Raw genomic sequence first — 14167 nt, forward strand, 5'->3', positions numbered from 1 at the left:
TCTTATGAAATGGAAATATGAGAAGAATAAATGTAAATTACCTTGAATGGATGAAAATGGTAATTTTATTTCTCAAAAATGAACAATGAATTGCCCCGCGCTCTTTTTCCACACATAAGAGCAGTCACACAGTGCACGGCCTATGTTAGGTGTGAGTGGCAGGCCCATGCTAGAATGAAGACTAACATTTTAAAAAGCATATGATGTACCTATCTTTCACTGGATAATTGATGTGTGAACTCAACCACGGCTAGGAAAAATAGGTCAGTCTGGGGTCCGGTAGCATATAACTGAGTTGCCCCTTTTACTGCCTAGTCAAATTCCCCTCATTTAAAAATGGTTGGATTCTTGGGGGGTTTTCCTATCCTGCCCTCCTGTTAGAAAAATTCCAACTTGACACAAACTGCAGGCAATATATAGATTTATTCAAGAAAACTGTTAAATCTGCAATTTATTAAATGAATTTTAACAATCACCAATAAGATATTCATAGTTAAAGAGGTACAAATCAGTGTCTGGCCATAAGCCAAACATATTTGCAATAGCAATCGCGAAGCAACTTAAAAAATTATGAGCCCAATCCGAGTTCAGCTAACACTAAATTTCATAATTTGGGTGTTGGCTTGTCATTTTACCAGGTTTGTTCTTCACTTTTTTTCTGGTTTCCTTAATCTTTACCACTTCTCCTAGGCAATATTCTTCTCACATAGATATATTTAACCCAGCAGTATTTTCTGTTTCTTTCATCAGAATTAATGTTACAGACATGGCTAAGGAAACAGATTCCAATGTGTCATGTTCTATAATGCAGCATGACTGACATTATCCTGTTGCTTCACAAACTCTTTTTGGTCAGATATCTGCCCATCGCATCAGCTCCTTTTGAGCTACTACAGCATAATATGGTTTACACTTCATTCATAAACAGCTCAGAGATTATTTTCTAATTCTACATGTATGCACACTGCAAACTTCAGCTATGCTTTCTCCTCACATACTTCTAGCTTACTCATGTTAATACAGTTTACCTTTCATTGATTTTGTATTGGAAAAAAGGTACCACCAATGAGAAAACAAAGAATAGGTACCTTTCATTTCTGCTCTGAATTATGTGATTTGCTTGTATTATATTTTAGGGATTCATGGAACATAAGTATACTGGTGTTAATGGATGTTTTGTCATTGGCAATTTTATTCATAATATCTGCATTACAGATATTATAATATCCGTGTCTGTATATAGGTACCTGGGAACCGGCCAAGCATCATATGGCAGGTCTCATACTTCAAGATGTTCTGCACTCATGGGTTCCTGTCTTTGGGCAAATGTGCCCCATTGATTGGAGATAAACAGTTTAAATGTCACTACATGTTCAGGTCGTACCTGTGACCTACATGCCCTCATGCTACCTCTTCATGAAGGATGAAATGTCCCTAACTGCCACTCTATTCCTTTGCCATCGAGAACCCTGTTCAAAGTTTTGCTTTGCAGAGAAGGACGGCAGGTCATATGTGTTTCACGTGTACAGAACAGCTCAAATGATCACAGTTGCAGGGGAGTCAGTCAGCATGCCACACATCTCTGGACAACTGAAAAATGATCCTAGCAGTATAAGTGAAAAACCTACTCCCAACTCTGTTCCCTCCTATAGAGACAGGTCCAGTCATCAGAACCTGAATCTCACTGCCTATGTAAGCTGAGGTGTTTGTTACTAAGAATACTATTTTAATTGGCAGGTGATATAGTGAACATAACAAGGGTTCAAATGGCAGATCCCTTCGTCGACTAAGCATGAAGTTTAAATCCAAAGAAGTGGCATTCTTCCTGACTCATGGGAAACCATGACAACTCCTTCAGGATTGTGTGAACAGTAAGGTATAACAAATTCATGCAATTATGGAGTAGTGGGTGACAGGCAAATATTGCTGCTATGTGAACTTCAACTGAACTGACAACCCTAAATTGAGAACCTTGACTATTTTACAGCTAAAATATAATCCAAAATATTAGGAACTAAAGAATACAATGGATGAATCTGATATTGAGACGCCCAAAAGGAAAAATATTTTCACTTAGCATTATACAAAGGTCTAATGAAGAGTTTTCAACTCAATAAGAGGATATCCTAGATTTCTGTTGAACAATTTCTGACCACTGATGTCAGCCAAATAGCATGGCTTCAGATGTAGAGAGAAAGAGGCCAAATAAAGGCCTAGACCATTGTCCTGAACAGTTGTTTCTGGAAGAGACAGGCATGTTACAAATATAGATTTGAGAAAAGCAATAGGTCTGGGTTCTGAAACTGACATTACCATACTGAATCAGGGTGCCTTGTCTTACCTTGCAAAGAAGTCTTTAAACTAATGGCAATGGTGGCAAACTTATGAAATTGGGAAAGTGCCCAATATGATGCCAGGCTCATTACTTCCCAAGAGTTAAAGTTGTGACATTTTCTTTACTGCTCAATTGCAAATAAATCTATTCAAGGAGCTCACCATCTTTTAAAGACATGAAGAGAGCACACTTACGATATTGTAACTCTCTTGCATAGGGGGCTGCAAAATTCTTATAGTCACAGGGCTAATCTAGTTGTGATCTTGACATGATTCTGAATATACCACTCCCATAACAAGACAGAGTGGTCTTGATCTTTCTCCCCCATATATGTCTTCATAATACATAGCTGTAGTCAGTTGGCTGAAATACAAATTAATGTGTTCTTCTACAGAAATAAAAACAATCTATAAATGAGACATTTTACTCAGAGCTCCACTACATTTTTATGGGTGCCTACAGACATTTAGATGATCTGTCAGAGAGGCACTGTAACTCATGGCACTTCACACAGAGCACCATGAGTTAGAGCACCACTGAACCCGACAGACATTCACCTGTTGGGTTGGGAGGGCTTGAGCCTGCCTGCACTGGCCTTGGCCAGCAGATGGGGGTGCCCTAGCCTCCCAGGAGGCTGCCAAACCACCTGTCTTCCCAGCTCAGAGGGGCTGGTTCAAGGGGGATGTCCATCTGGGGTGGGGGAAGGGGCCAGAAGGGTTAAAATAGCCTGGTGCTGGGGTGGATGGTAGAAAAAGCACAGCCCCAGGGCTGGGAGCAGTACTGTACTGGAAACTGTACTGTTTGGGCAGGACCTGATCTAAGTTGGACAACTTCCAAAGTACACTTAATGTAGGTTAGATCAGCAATTTTTAGACCAATTTACCTTTCCTGAACTTCTGAATAGTTTGCACTTCAATCCACCTAACTAGAGATCTTAATGTAAGGTCTGCACCTGGGCCTACTAAGTTAGATGGGGTTAGCATTTTTAACATGATATAATTTCCCCGGACGTCCGTATGTACCCCAAGTCATCTACCCAGGCCCTTAGTGTTTTTCAAAGTCATATCAAGTAGTGTTTCTTTCACTCCCTAAGAATCTGGATTGACCTCTCTTGTGGATAGAGAACTCACAGAGTAAAGGTTTATACAGAAAGGGAGTTTCTTCCCCTCTAGAAACTTCAGAGTCAAATGTGCTTCATTTTGCAAGATTTATAAACCATATGCTTTGTGGGAGATGGCTCTCTTCCTAGGCAAACATGATACTTGATGCACCCACTGTTCAAGAGAGATCTGGTTTGAACAATGGGAAGCTTTTAAACACTAGACATTTTGATTCAGTCACTTTGAGTGTGTGTGTTTTTTTAAAGAGGTATGCAAAAGCCACTGGCATAACACACTGATTGCACAGATGACTGATCTGCACAGCTACAACTGCCCCTCTGTTTTCTTCATTGTCCATTTGTTGTATGCAAAGCTTTGTGTATCTACATTTCGGATGGAAACACTTGAAGTTACAGTTAGGGCTAGATATACGAAGCACCTAACTGTCATATTTTAAAATGGCATCAAGGCTCCTAAGTCACTTCAAAATATTGGAAATTTTTATTTTAATACAATTTTTATAATTTCCAATTAAATCTTACCTCTAAATAACTTATCTTGAACTAAAGAGTCCTTTAAAGCCGGTTTTCTATTTCTTAGACCATTGTGGTAAAGTTTTTTAAAGTCTGTTAAGAATATGGCAGTTTAATTTCCCTTAAATTAAAATTTATTTAAGGCTGCCACAGGTTTTTCTTTTACTTTCAGGTACAGATTAGAAGTGGGTATAGGACATAGTGGGTTTTTTTTCTTTTTAAATAGACAATGGTCTGGATGATGGACAAATAACATACTGTGGTTATAATATTTGCAATTGTAATTGCATTTCATTATGTATTTGTAGTTTGTGTATGTGTGTGGAAAGTACCAGAGAAGTGAATACATCAAGAAAAATACATCAAGACAAGTGTAAGGTAGAATACTGTATCATCATGCATAATTGGACCTCAAACCACACTGATAAGCATAGGATGAAATGAAATATTTGATTCCAGTAACTTATTGAAAATAAGGAAAAAAGGAATTCACTTACCTACTATGCCTCTATCAAAATCTTTCCCTTTTGTTAAGATGTAATTATATATCACTATATGCACTGATACTGTGGCAAACACTGAATCAAATTTCAATTTATTTCTGTACTCCCACTCTTCAGGAGTGCAAAATTTCCTTTAAACTGAAAAACAAAAGATATAGAATGACTGGAAAAAATAGGATACATGGAAAGGATCTTACCATTTTAAAATGCATATAGAGTTAGGGTGAAATATTAATTTTATTGATGATAACAGAAGTTTATGTTGATTTAAATAAACCTAGGTATTAGACTTAAAAAAAAAAATTAGTGTCTTTCACCAAGTTCTCATTCACATACAACTAATGAAAAGCTACTTGGTAAAATCCCCTTCTTTGTACATATATGCAATTGTGCAAAACTTCTTTCACATTCTCTTTTTTGTTATGAAATCATATTCTGGTGGTATTTCCACACCCTTGACTATGTTATGGAAACACTGCTTTTTAGATTCACTCAGATGTGAGGCCTACATGTTCCATAAATAATTCTTCTCAGGTTAGATAATACTACCTGGTTTAAAGTGTTATTTTTTATTTTGATCTTGATCATACATTTCCTAGCATGATGGCATTTTCAAAAAAATAAGTCAATTTTAAACTTTTTTTTGGCCTTATTGTTACAAATCTTGATGCCACTGGAATTTAAAAGACATAGAAAAAATAACTTTTGTCTAAGGTAAATATTCCCACCAGAACTTGAACCTAGTGCCTCATTGACCTCGTTTGTGTGTGACACATCAATTTCCATAGCCACTGGCGCTCAAGGGAGTCACGTGGCTATTAGGCGTATGCAAAACAGGCTGTATTCAATTCAGATTTGTTCATTCGGATCACTGTCCCTGATTTGATTCAGCCGAATCCAAATCTGAAGATTCAATGCTGATTCCGAGAACCAATGATTAGGCCATAGACACAGCTTTAAATGTTTTTTCTACATACCACGAGGTACCAGGCACGGCTCGTGAACACTGCAAAGCTGGGATGGATGGAGCATCCCACAGGAGCATGCCCCCCCCCACATGCTCAGCGGCGAACCTGGAAGTGGACCGGAAATATTTCCAGTCCACTTCTGGGCCCACTGCCTAGCACATGGTGGGCCCCCCTGCTCTCCTCTAGCTAAGCAATCAGCCACGGGGCACCCTGGGTGCCCCCCCAGTCCCAGGAGGCACCAGTCGCTGAGCTAGAGGGACACAGGGCCCCCAACACTCTCCCCAGCAGACCCGGAAGTGGACCGGACATGCTTCTTATCCACTTCCAGGTCTGCTGCTGAGCATTCTGGGGACCGCCCCCCCCCCCGCTCTCCTGTGGGATGCTCCACCCGCCCCAGCATAATGGCATTCACAAGCTGCCTGGTACGTTGAGGTATGTAGAAAAAACATTTAAAGCTGTGTCTATGTCCAAATCATCGAATCTTTCCAAATCAATTTGGAGGGTTCCGATTCAATTCAGAGAGATTAAACGGTCTCCTGATTCAATCCAGATTTGGAGATTCAGCCACCAAATTTGGCCCAAATCTCCACTAAACCAAGTCAGGAACCAAAGCTTCGCAAAGCCCTAGTAGCTATACCTCAGGGTCATTGTTGCTCTCTATCCATAGCCTCAAATATTTACAAAAGCGAGAGACAAGTCAGAGATGCCATGGAAAAATGACAGCAGGGAAACTGTACACTGTCAACTTCTTCCCCCCAAAATTGCAAGCCGCCCTATGGAAATACTTGGAGAATGCTGCCTTAATGTATTTGCCTACTTGGCCTCAGGCTGAGCGCCACAATATCCTTTGCAATAGTTTTTGCAAGATTGTTCTAACAGGGAACTGAGGCACAGAGATTCAGCTTGCCTTTTCCAAAGTTATCACTGATTTTGGCAACATTTTGTATCTGATTTTACACAGGCCACATGAGAAAAACATGCCATTTGTCAGTGCAAAAACCGGATCCCGTATTTTTTCACATCACATTACACTTGATATAACATTTTCATAGCTTATCACATTTCTTGTATGAAACACATTGTGGAGTTCAAATGAAAAGAGTTTTGCATAGACCCAGTTTGAGTGACACACTCTGATGGATTATCCACATTATTAAGTCTACTAAACTACTGATTTCACTAGTTTCCTGATCTCTAGGAAGACAGCTTGTACACTCTTTGATTAAAACATCTGGGGCTGACATCAGCAGGATGACTCAGAACCCTGGTATGTGCTCACTCAGAATTACTGAGCTTTGCTGTAACTGGAAATAGTATTTGTAAAGGGCCTTTATACAACGTGATGGATGGAAAATTATCTACAAGCAAATATCATCCGAGGCTAGATTAGGAAACTGTTGTTCCATGCATACCAAAGAAAGCAACTTTTAGGTTTTGTAGTATTATAACCCAAGTCAGATTCTCAAATCCCTGGCTATCAATACTCCATTTCTTGACCCAATTAATTTTAAACCCGTGTATATTTTCTACTACTATCTAAAAGAGAGAGAGATTAGAATAGAGTTTAGATGGAGTTTGGGGTCAGAAAATTAAAGTGCTTCAGTATTAAAAGTTGACGATCACTTCAGAAACGACTTAATTTGTATATACAAATCCAACTCAGAAAATAAAATGAACTTTTGAATCTTCTGATATTCAAGGATCTTATTTGAATTGGACACACACTAATTAGTGGTGGCTGTGTAACTTGGAACTGTATCTTCCTAAGAAAACAGGAAAACAATTTAAAAGAATTATATTTTAAAGACACGAAAACAGTAAAATCAGTTTTAAGCCTGCTTAGCTAAACTGTCTGTAAAGGTAATTAAGATATCTTTGGTTATTTCCTCATACAAGTTTCTTTTGGGTAGGGAAACTACCTTCCTGGCCATGTATGTGTCAGCTCATGTCTGCACCTCTGTCTGTCTGGTTTACATATGCAAAGGAATAGAAAAAGAAAAACTGCAGAGCAAAGAAAGGAAGTGGAGGTGAGATCTCTGCTATGCCAGTTTTCCACAGGTCAAGGATCTCTCAGGGACCCCATTAGCAGTGGAACTTAAAGTTGCAACTCCCTGAGCTTTATCATCTCTATTGCCAAACAATGGTCTCAAGCAGAGGAGAAGCATAGTAGTAATGTATACCATTTTAGACTGCTAAAACTCCATTGACTAAACTGGCTTCACTGGTTTTCAAACCAGTTTTGCAATTAGGCAGACCCAGACTTTATTTTGGTCAGTGCTAAAGTTCTGTTTAACTGAGCAGGTTGAAAAATGTTTACAAAATATCACCAGTGTCAAAGCCCCAAGACTGTCTATGACTCAATCAAGAAAAGAAGTGAGATCTCTATTTCCCTCCCACTCCATAACCACAGATCTATTCCCTACTCTCAGAAGTACATTGCATGTCACAGGAGCAATATTTGATTAGCAGCTCACAGACTTTTTCTCTGGGGAATAACATTTCATTTACTAAATTCTGCTTTATTCAATCTGCTTTATTTAGGTATATATCTCAAACTAATAGCCTGATTTTCAGTTGCCCTCCATTTTCTGAGACAGCTGCGTCTGCACAAATCACATTTTGCGATGTCCAGCTGGAATTTTTATGACCACCAGTTGATTGTGGCATATTTTTCCCCACAAAATCAAAAATCAGGTTATGAACCAGCTGAAAACAAAGGCTGATAGGCTAATTTGTTTACGAAAACCAACAGTTGAAAACACTTAACATATACCTCTAGAGACAGCTAATGTGAAAGCTTCTCAAAGAGACACAGAGCTACTCTACATTAGGAATGCCCCCTTTCCCCCCCCCCCCAATGCTTAGAAATTTTGGTATTGACTCATGAGAGGTGCGACAAGGGACATATGTAGGCACAGAAAGCAAAATTACCTGGAGGTAATATTGTACAGGCAGTGAGCAATAATGACTTCTAAGCAAGGTATTTTCTGAGGACTAATGATTGCCAGGGGTCAATACTGTCATGGACCATCAGCTCCTCCCAGCTGGTCACCATAATTATGATCCATCCCCAGTGAAGTTAGTGTAAATTTTTCCACTATCTTTACTGGGAGATGGATCAGGCCAAAAATAATTTCAGAAACATTGTTTACTGCCTTATGGATTCATCTGATCTGCCTAATGCTCTGTTTGGATTTGTTGATTAGAAGCAGACCAGTCATTTTACACAGTAAATGCCTAACCTTAAGGACTTATCTTAGTTTTTTAATAATTTTACACAAAAACTTAACATTCATTCATTCATTTGCAAAAAAACCCATAGGTGTTTGATACATCTGATAAAAAAACAAACACACAGTGACATTTAAACCCAACAATTTTTGAAAGTTTAATATAGCTTTAGATAAAACTGAGCTTGCAGTATTAATGAATACAAGAGTTTGTAATTTTGTATAATCGAAATAAACTTATACATTTATACAATTATAGATAGCATGCCAGAAAATGCATTTAGTTGATTTGAATCTGAATATATACAATTTACAATATAATTCAAGCATAAATTCAGCAGTAGAGAACACAGACCTGCTGTGCAGTCAAACAGAAGTACTTTTTTAGCATAAGCAATAGGGCTGGGCTAAAATGTAAATTATGAAATGACTGGTTTTACTGGTAGAAATGAAATATTAACCCAAAATAACAGTAGTTTCTAAAAACTTACAAAAGTAATTTATCATCCATGTTTCTGATTTCAGTGTATTATCAATGAAAAACATATATATTTTAATATTAGCATACATCATACTGTACTACATGCCACAGGGCTCAGCAGCCTCATTCCCAGCAGGGAAAGATAAATGATTTACTTAAATTCAGTTCTTATGAATGAATCATAACTGAACATTTTCAATTGCAATGTATGCTGCAGCATCAAAAATAAAATCGGATAAAAAAGAGAATACCTTCCCATTTCAGAGCAAAGCTATTTAGTCTATTAAATAACTTGTTGTTCACCAACCGTTGCCTTGTATTTTCTAGGACAATGCAAATTCTCATTGTATTTCAATGTTCAATTAATATTTTTCCCTATACTCATTTCTTATACACAAATTTACTCCAAAATTTCTCAAGTGGAAATGCTACTAATGTCACTATCTTTAGAGTAAGATCCAATAATAAAATAACTGCCTAGTTTCCATGCTGCAGAAACTTAAACAAAGGAAATGGAAGTTCCAGACATGGTTTTTGATAGGGCCTTCAGCTTTGCCTAGTGCAGAAGCTAAATGTCTTTTTCAAGAAACTCTCTCTTGCAGAGTTCCAACAAAAGTGGGGAAAGTAGTTTACAATTTTTCAGAATTTGTTTTGTAACACTAGAAATTTGCTCACTAGGCATTAGAGCATGGTACTAGCACGCAGGGAATTACACACACAACTCCCATTAACAATAACGTGCACAGGGCTGACAATTTAGCTGAAGGTGTAGAAGCATGCAATGCAGGTCACAAATCATTATAAACTCTGAAAAACTTTGGAAGTAACCATGAAATCCAAAAGTACACAGATGACAGATCATGTACTGTAACTCCCAGGAAAAGCGCTGAGCTCCAGTTGTTGTATTACTCACTTAGCAACATAGAACACTTTGCTTTACATTCCTTGCAACCAGGTACAAAAAATGAACATATACACATATTGGTAGATCTGTTATTATTATTACTGTTGTTATTATTTATACAGTGCTAAAATATGCACTCGTTTAAATCTCATTTACATAGTCCAAAGCCCTTTGAGTCAGAACTGCCAATATATTACAGAAATCAGTTCTAGTTATACATGCTGATTAGAGTAAAATATTCTATTCACTGTGGTCCCAAAATACATCTGGTTAATAAAATACAAATAACTTCAAACAATTTGAGACCAAGATTATTATTTTTTTTTATTTTTTTGCTGTTATTGATGAGCCAATATGGAAACCCTCAAGAGCCAGACCTATCTTAATGACCACATGACTTCTGGATGGTTGTGCTACTGGTAATGTCATTTTGTCATCGTTTACTGGGTTTTATCAGATGCTGTGATGTATAGACGTTTAATTTTTGGGAGGTTGGAAAGTGTATTAAGATAGCTACCCTCCTTTGAGCAGAATATGGCTAACCAAATGCTGCTTACCCACAGCTGACTACAGGTACATATACTATGCCAAAACATCATAACAAAGAAAAATGAAAACAAACAAATAAAAAAGTAAGATTAGAACCTCACACATTTATGAAAAGTTGGCATTTTTTATTTTAATACTCTTTGGGGCAACTTCATCTGAGATTATTTTTTAAATTTAAAAACCTTTTAATCACTTAGAAAATAGTCCCAAACAGTAGAAGTTGCTTAGGAAAGCTTTGTGTAAAACATTAACATATTGACATATTTTGGATGTGCAATAGAAGTTTGACAACCTAGAAAAAGTCAATTCAGTTTGTAAGATCCCTAATCATTAAAGGAGGCCTACTTACAGTCAAGTAAGAGTCAGTTTTATTTCAGTTTATTGCAGTTGGCCCCTAAAATGGAGGCTGAAGCCCTAGTGCCACTGAGATCAAGGGGAATTTTACTAGACTTTACTAAGGAAAAAATATCACCCACGAAATGTATGTACTTGTTTTTAAGAAATAATTTATATCATTTCCATATTGGGCCAATAGTATTGGCACCAAAAATCAAGCAAAATAATTATTTTGAAGTGTTTTATTATATTTATACTAATAACCATGAAACAAAAGTATTTCACAAATTTCTTTGTACTTTGCTCCATCTAACTAAAATCTATTTGGGGATTATTTGGCCCAGCCCTAAATAGTAAATTTTCTTTTTCTTTTTTTTTTTTTATCAATACCTCAAATGAAGTATATTTTAATTTCTCCTTGTGTCCTAATGGCAGGGGAAAAAAAGATCTTAAAGCAAATTATAAAATGGGAAGTGACTTAAGGCTAAGAGATTTGGTGTTTAGAATTGGCTAATGCCTATAACCTTGGCTTAGGAAAGAAAACGTGCACCATAACTACTCTGTTTGAACAAAACAGCACAGACTATATCAGGAAAAGAAAAATTAAATTAAATTATAACTTGCCCTGAAAGTTACCCACTCATTTTTTACCTACTACTTATCCTTAAGAAATATCGGGGAGAGGAACACCCCCTTTACATATTTTTCAGAATATACAATATAAATTAAGTAAGAATCATGCCATAAAACTATATGCAAAAATTGCACACTATTATTGCATGCTTGGTGTGATACTACATGCCAATTAATATTAGCTCTCTATAACCCCAAGAAGGATTTCAGATCTTTTATCTTTGAAGTTTACTTACAGTACAGTCACCGTTATCTGGGAGGAATATGGATGTTGTAAGTTGCATGTAATTTGGAGGAAACTTTCACCTTTTAGTTATCACACTCTTCAGGGGGGTTATTTTTCTGCTCAAATTTGATTTTCTAGGAATTCAATCTTTAAATAATACCTAAAAGTCTATTCATGTTATGTAAATCGATCAGAATTCATTTTCCTCAGTTTTGGTGGAAGATTCCCCTCCATTCTGCCGCCTCCTCCTGATAATTTCTGAAGTTTTGGTGGCAAATCAGCCATAGATTGACTCATAGGATCTGACATCATCTTTGTAGTTTTAGATACCAGTTTCTCTTCTGAGTTACCAGGAACTGAGCTTATTCGCTGAAGTTTCATAGGCAAGTCCCCCATGCTGTAAGCCTTTTCTGAAGTTGTAGAACTCATCCGTAGTAGTTTTTTGGGGAAGTCTTCCCTTCCAGTCATTTTCTGCAGTTTTGAAGGTAACTTTGTACTAATGTCATCTAGACCATCTAGACATTCTGTAGAATTATTCCTTTCTTTACTGTTACTTACAGCAGGTGCTATTAAAGGAGAGGACATAAGAAGCATTTCTTCCTGTTCCTTCACACTGTATGGTGGGGTAGGTACTTCAAATGTTGCATGAAACTGGGAGTAGTCTACTTTAAAGAATCCTTCCTCTAAGGAAATAACAGGGAAAAAACGGTGACCCCAAAGAACCTCATCTTCGGTATATGATGTTCGGGCTTGACACGTCATCCCTGCAACCAAAAAAGAGAATAAAAGTCTTGATAAATCAGTAAGAAATAAAAGGGTTCAAATGTTGTTGTAACCATAATGGTCTAGGAAATAAGCGAGAAGCGAAGTTTTATTTTTGTTGGTATCTTATATTGGATCAGCTTTATAGACAAATTTCAGGTGCAGAATGCCCTACCTCTAGTCATTGCTTCTCAGTGTTTGTGCCAAAAAACATGTCTAGAAATAATAAAGTGGGTCCAATAAAGGATACCACCAAAAACCTCCTGCTTCTAAAGGTATAAAACAGATGTCATATTTGGAGCAGAATCAGTTGTGTCAGAATATGTGCTGGTACACCTGATCTACTTCATTGGCGTTTACAGATGTCACCCAAGGCTATTGTCCTCCACTTCCAGATGCATAACCTGAATCAGGGTCTGACAACCTGATATATACACTGCAGGAATCCCCCTGACAGGGAAATCCTAGGATATATAATAAATGAACAGATGCCCTGACCTATAAAGCATCCCCAACTGTGACTCCATTTGGTCACAGCAACATTTTGGGGCACTTGGAGTGTGACAAGGGGCTAGGACATCTGTTTCCTCACAACTTGTTCTGACATAAAATTTTAATGTGTTAGCTGATGGATAACAAAATTGCTCCCTCCCTCCCATCAAACCATAACTATTGAGGAATACTCTGTTTGCCCCTTAAGAAATAAAAATTGACTCAAAAGAAAATTGATTTAAACATATCAAAACTTGATTTTTAACATTTCACAGAGATACAGTTAGGGGTTATTTTGATGCATTTAAGATAGCACTGACCATTAAAGTCTGAAATCATGCACTTTGCTATTTAATGATCCATCCTATTAGCAAGAAGAAAGATTTTAATCCAGACTAGCTGTTAACACTAAGTTACAAGGTGATGTTATACCTTTTAATATTTTCCTGAATCTAATAGCCTTTCTGAAACAAAAGTTCCACTCTAGCACCAATGTGGAATGAGTTAGAAAACAGAAAAGAGAAATCATAAAATTATTTGAATAACTTCATTTCCATTTTTACTGAATTTCATTTTTGCCATATTTTTATTATGTTGAAATCTAATATTTTTAAGCACATGGTCCTCAAATATATAAGTAAATGCATTACTTCTATATGCATCACATCATAGAGGGATATGTACATCCGTCCTAATACTGCAGTATACATACAGGGCAGAAATCTATTTCTCTGCGAAGACACACAAATGACACATTTTAGGTATTTAAATCACAGAAAAACATTGTGCGTCACCTCACATAACAACTTGTTTTGCATTTACATACCTACATTCCTTACATGGCTACATTTTCACCCTATGTGACTGTTTGCCCCTACTGACAATGCTCAGAAGCAATTCGGTTCTCCCCCAATGCTCTGTTGTGATTCAGCTTCACTGTGGATGTACACAAAAGATGCACACACCCCTCAAATTGTAGAAAACCAAATAGCCTTCCTGTACTTTCCCACATTATCATGTTTTTCACACTGCCCAATTTTTTCCAAAAAAAGCCAAGAATTTTACTCAGTTCCCTGTAGTTCTCAAAAGGTGTACAAGCAAAAAATATATTTGGG

General features: G+C 37.1%; 1 protein-coding gene across 1 annotated transcript; it reads right to left on the reverse strand.

Moving 5' to 3' along the window:
* Positions 1-8808: 8808 nt before the first annotated feature.
* Positions 8809-12560, reverse strand: KCNJ3 (potassium voltage-gated channel subfamily J member 3). The gene has a single exon (XM_019522392.1). It carries the CDS (start codon positions 12558-12560, stop codon positions 11976-11978), a length of 585 nt encoding a protein of 194 aa, XP_019377937.1. The 3' UTR covers positions 8809-11975.
* Positions 12561-14167: the final 1607 nt, after the last annotated feature.

Source organism: Gavialis gangeticus, unplaced genomic scaffold (assembly GCF_001723915.1).
Source record: "Gavialis gangeticus isolate Ggan-Ray unplaced genomic scaffold, GavGan_comp1, whole genome shotgun sequence".
Taxonomy (NCBI): domain Eukaryota; kingdom Metazoa; phylum Chordata; order Crocodylia; family Gavialidae; genus Gavialis; species Gavialis gangeticus.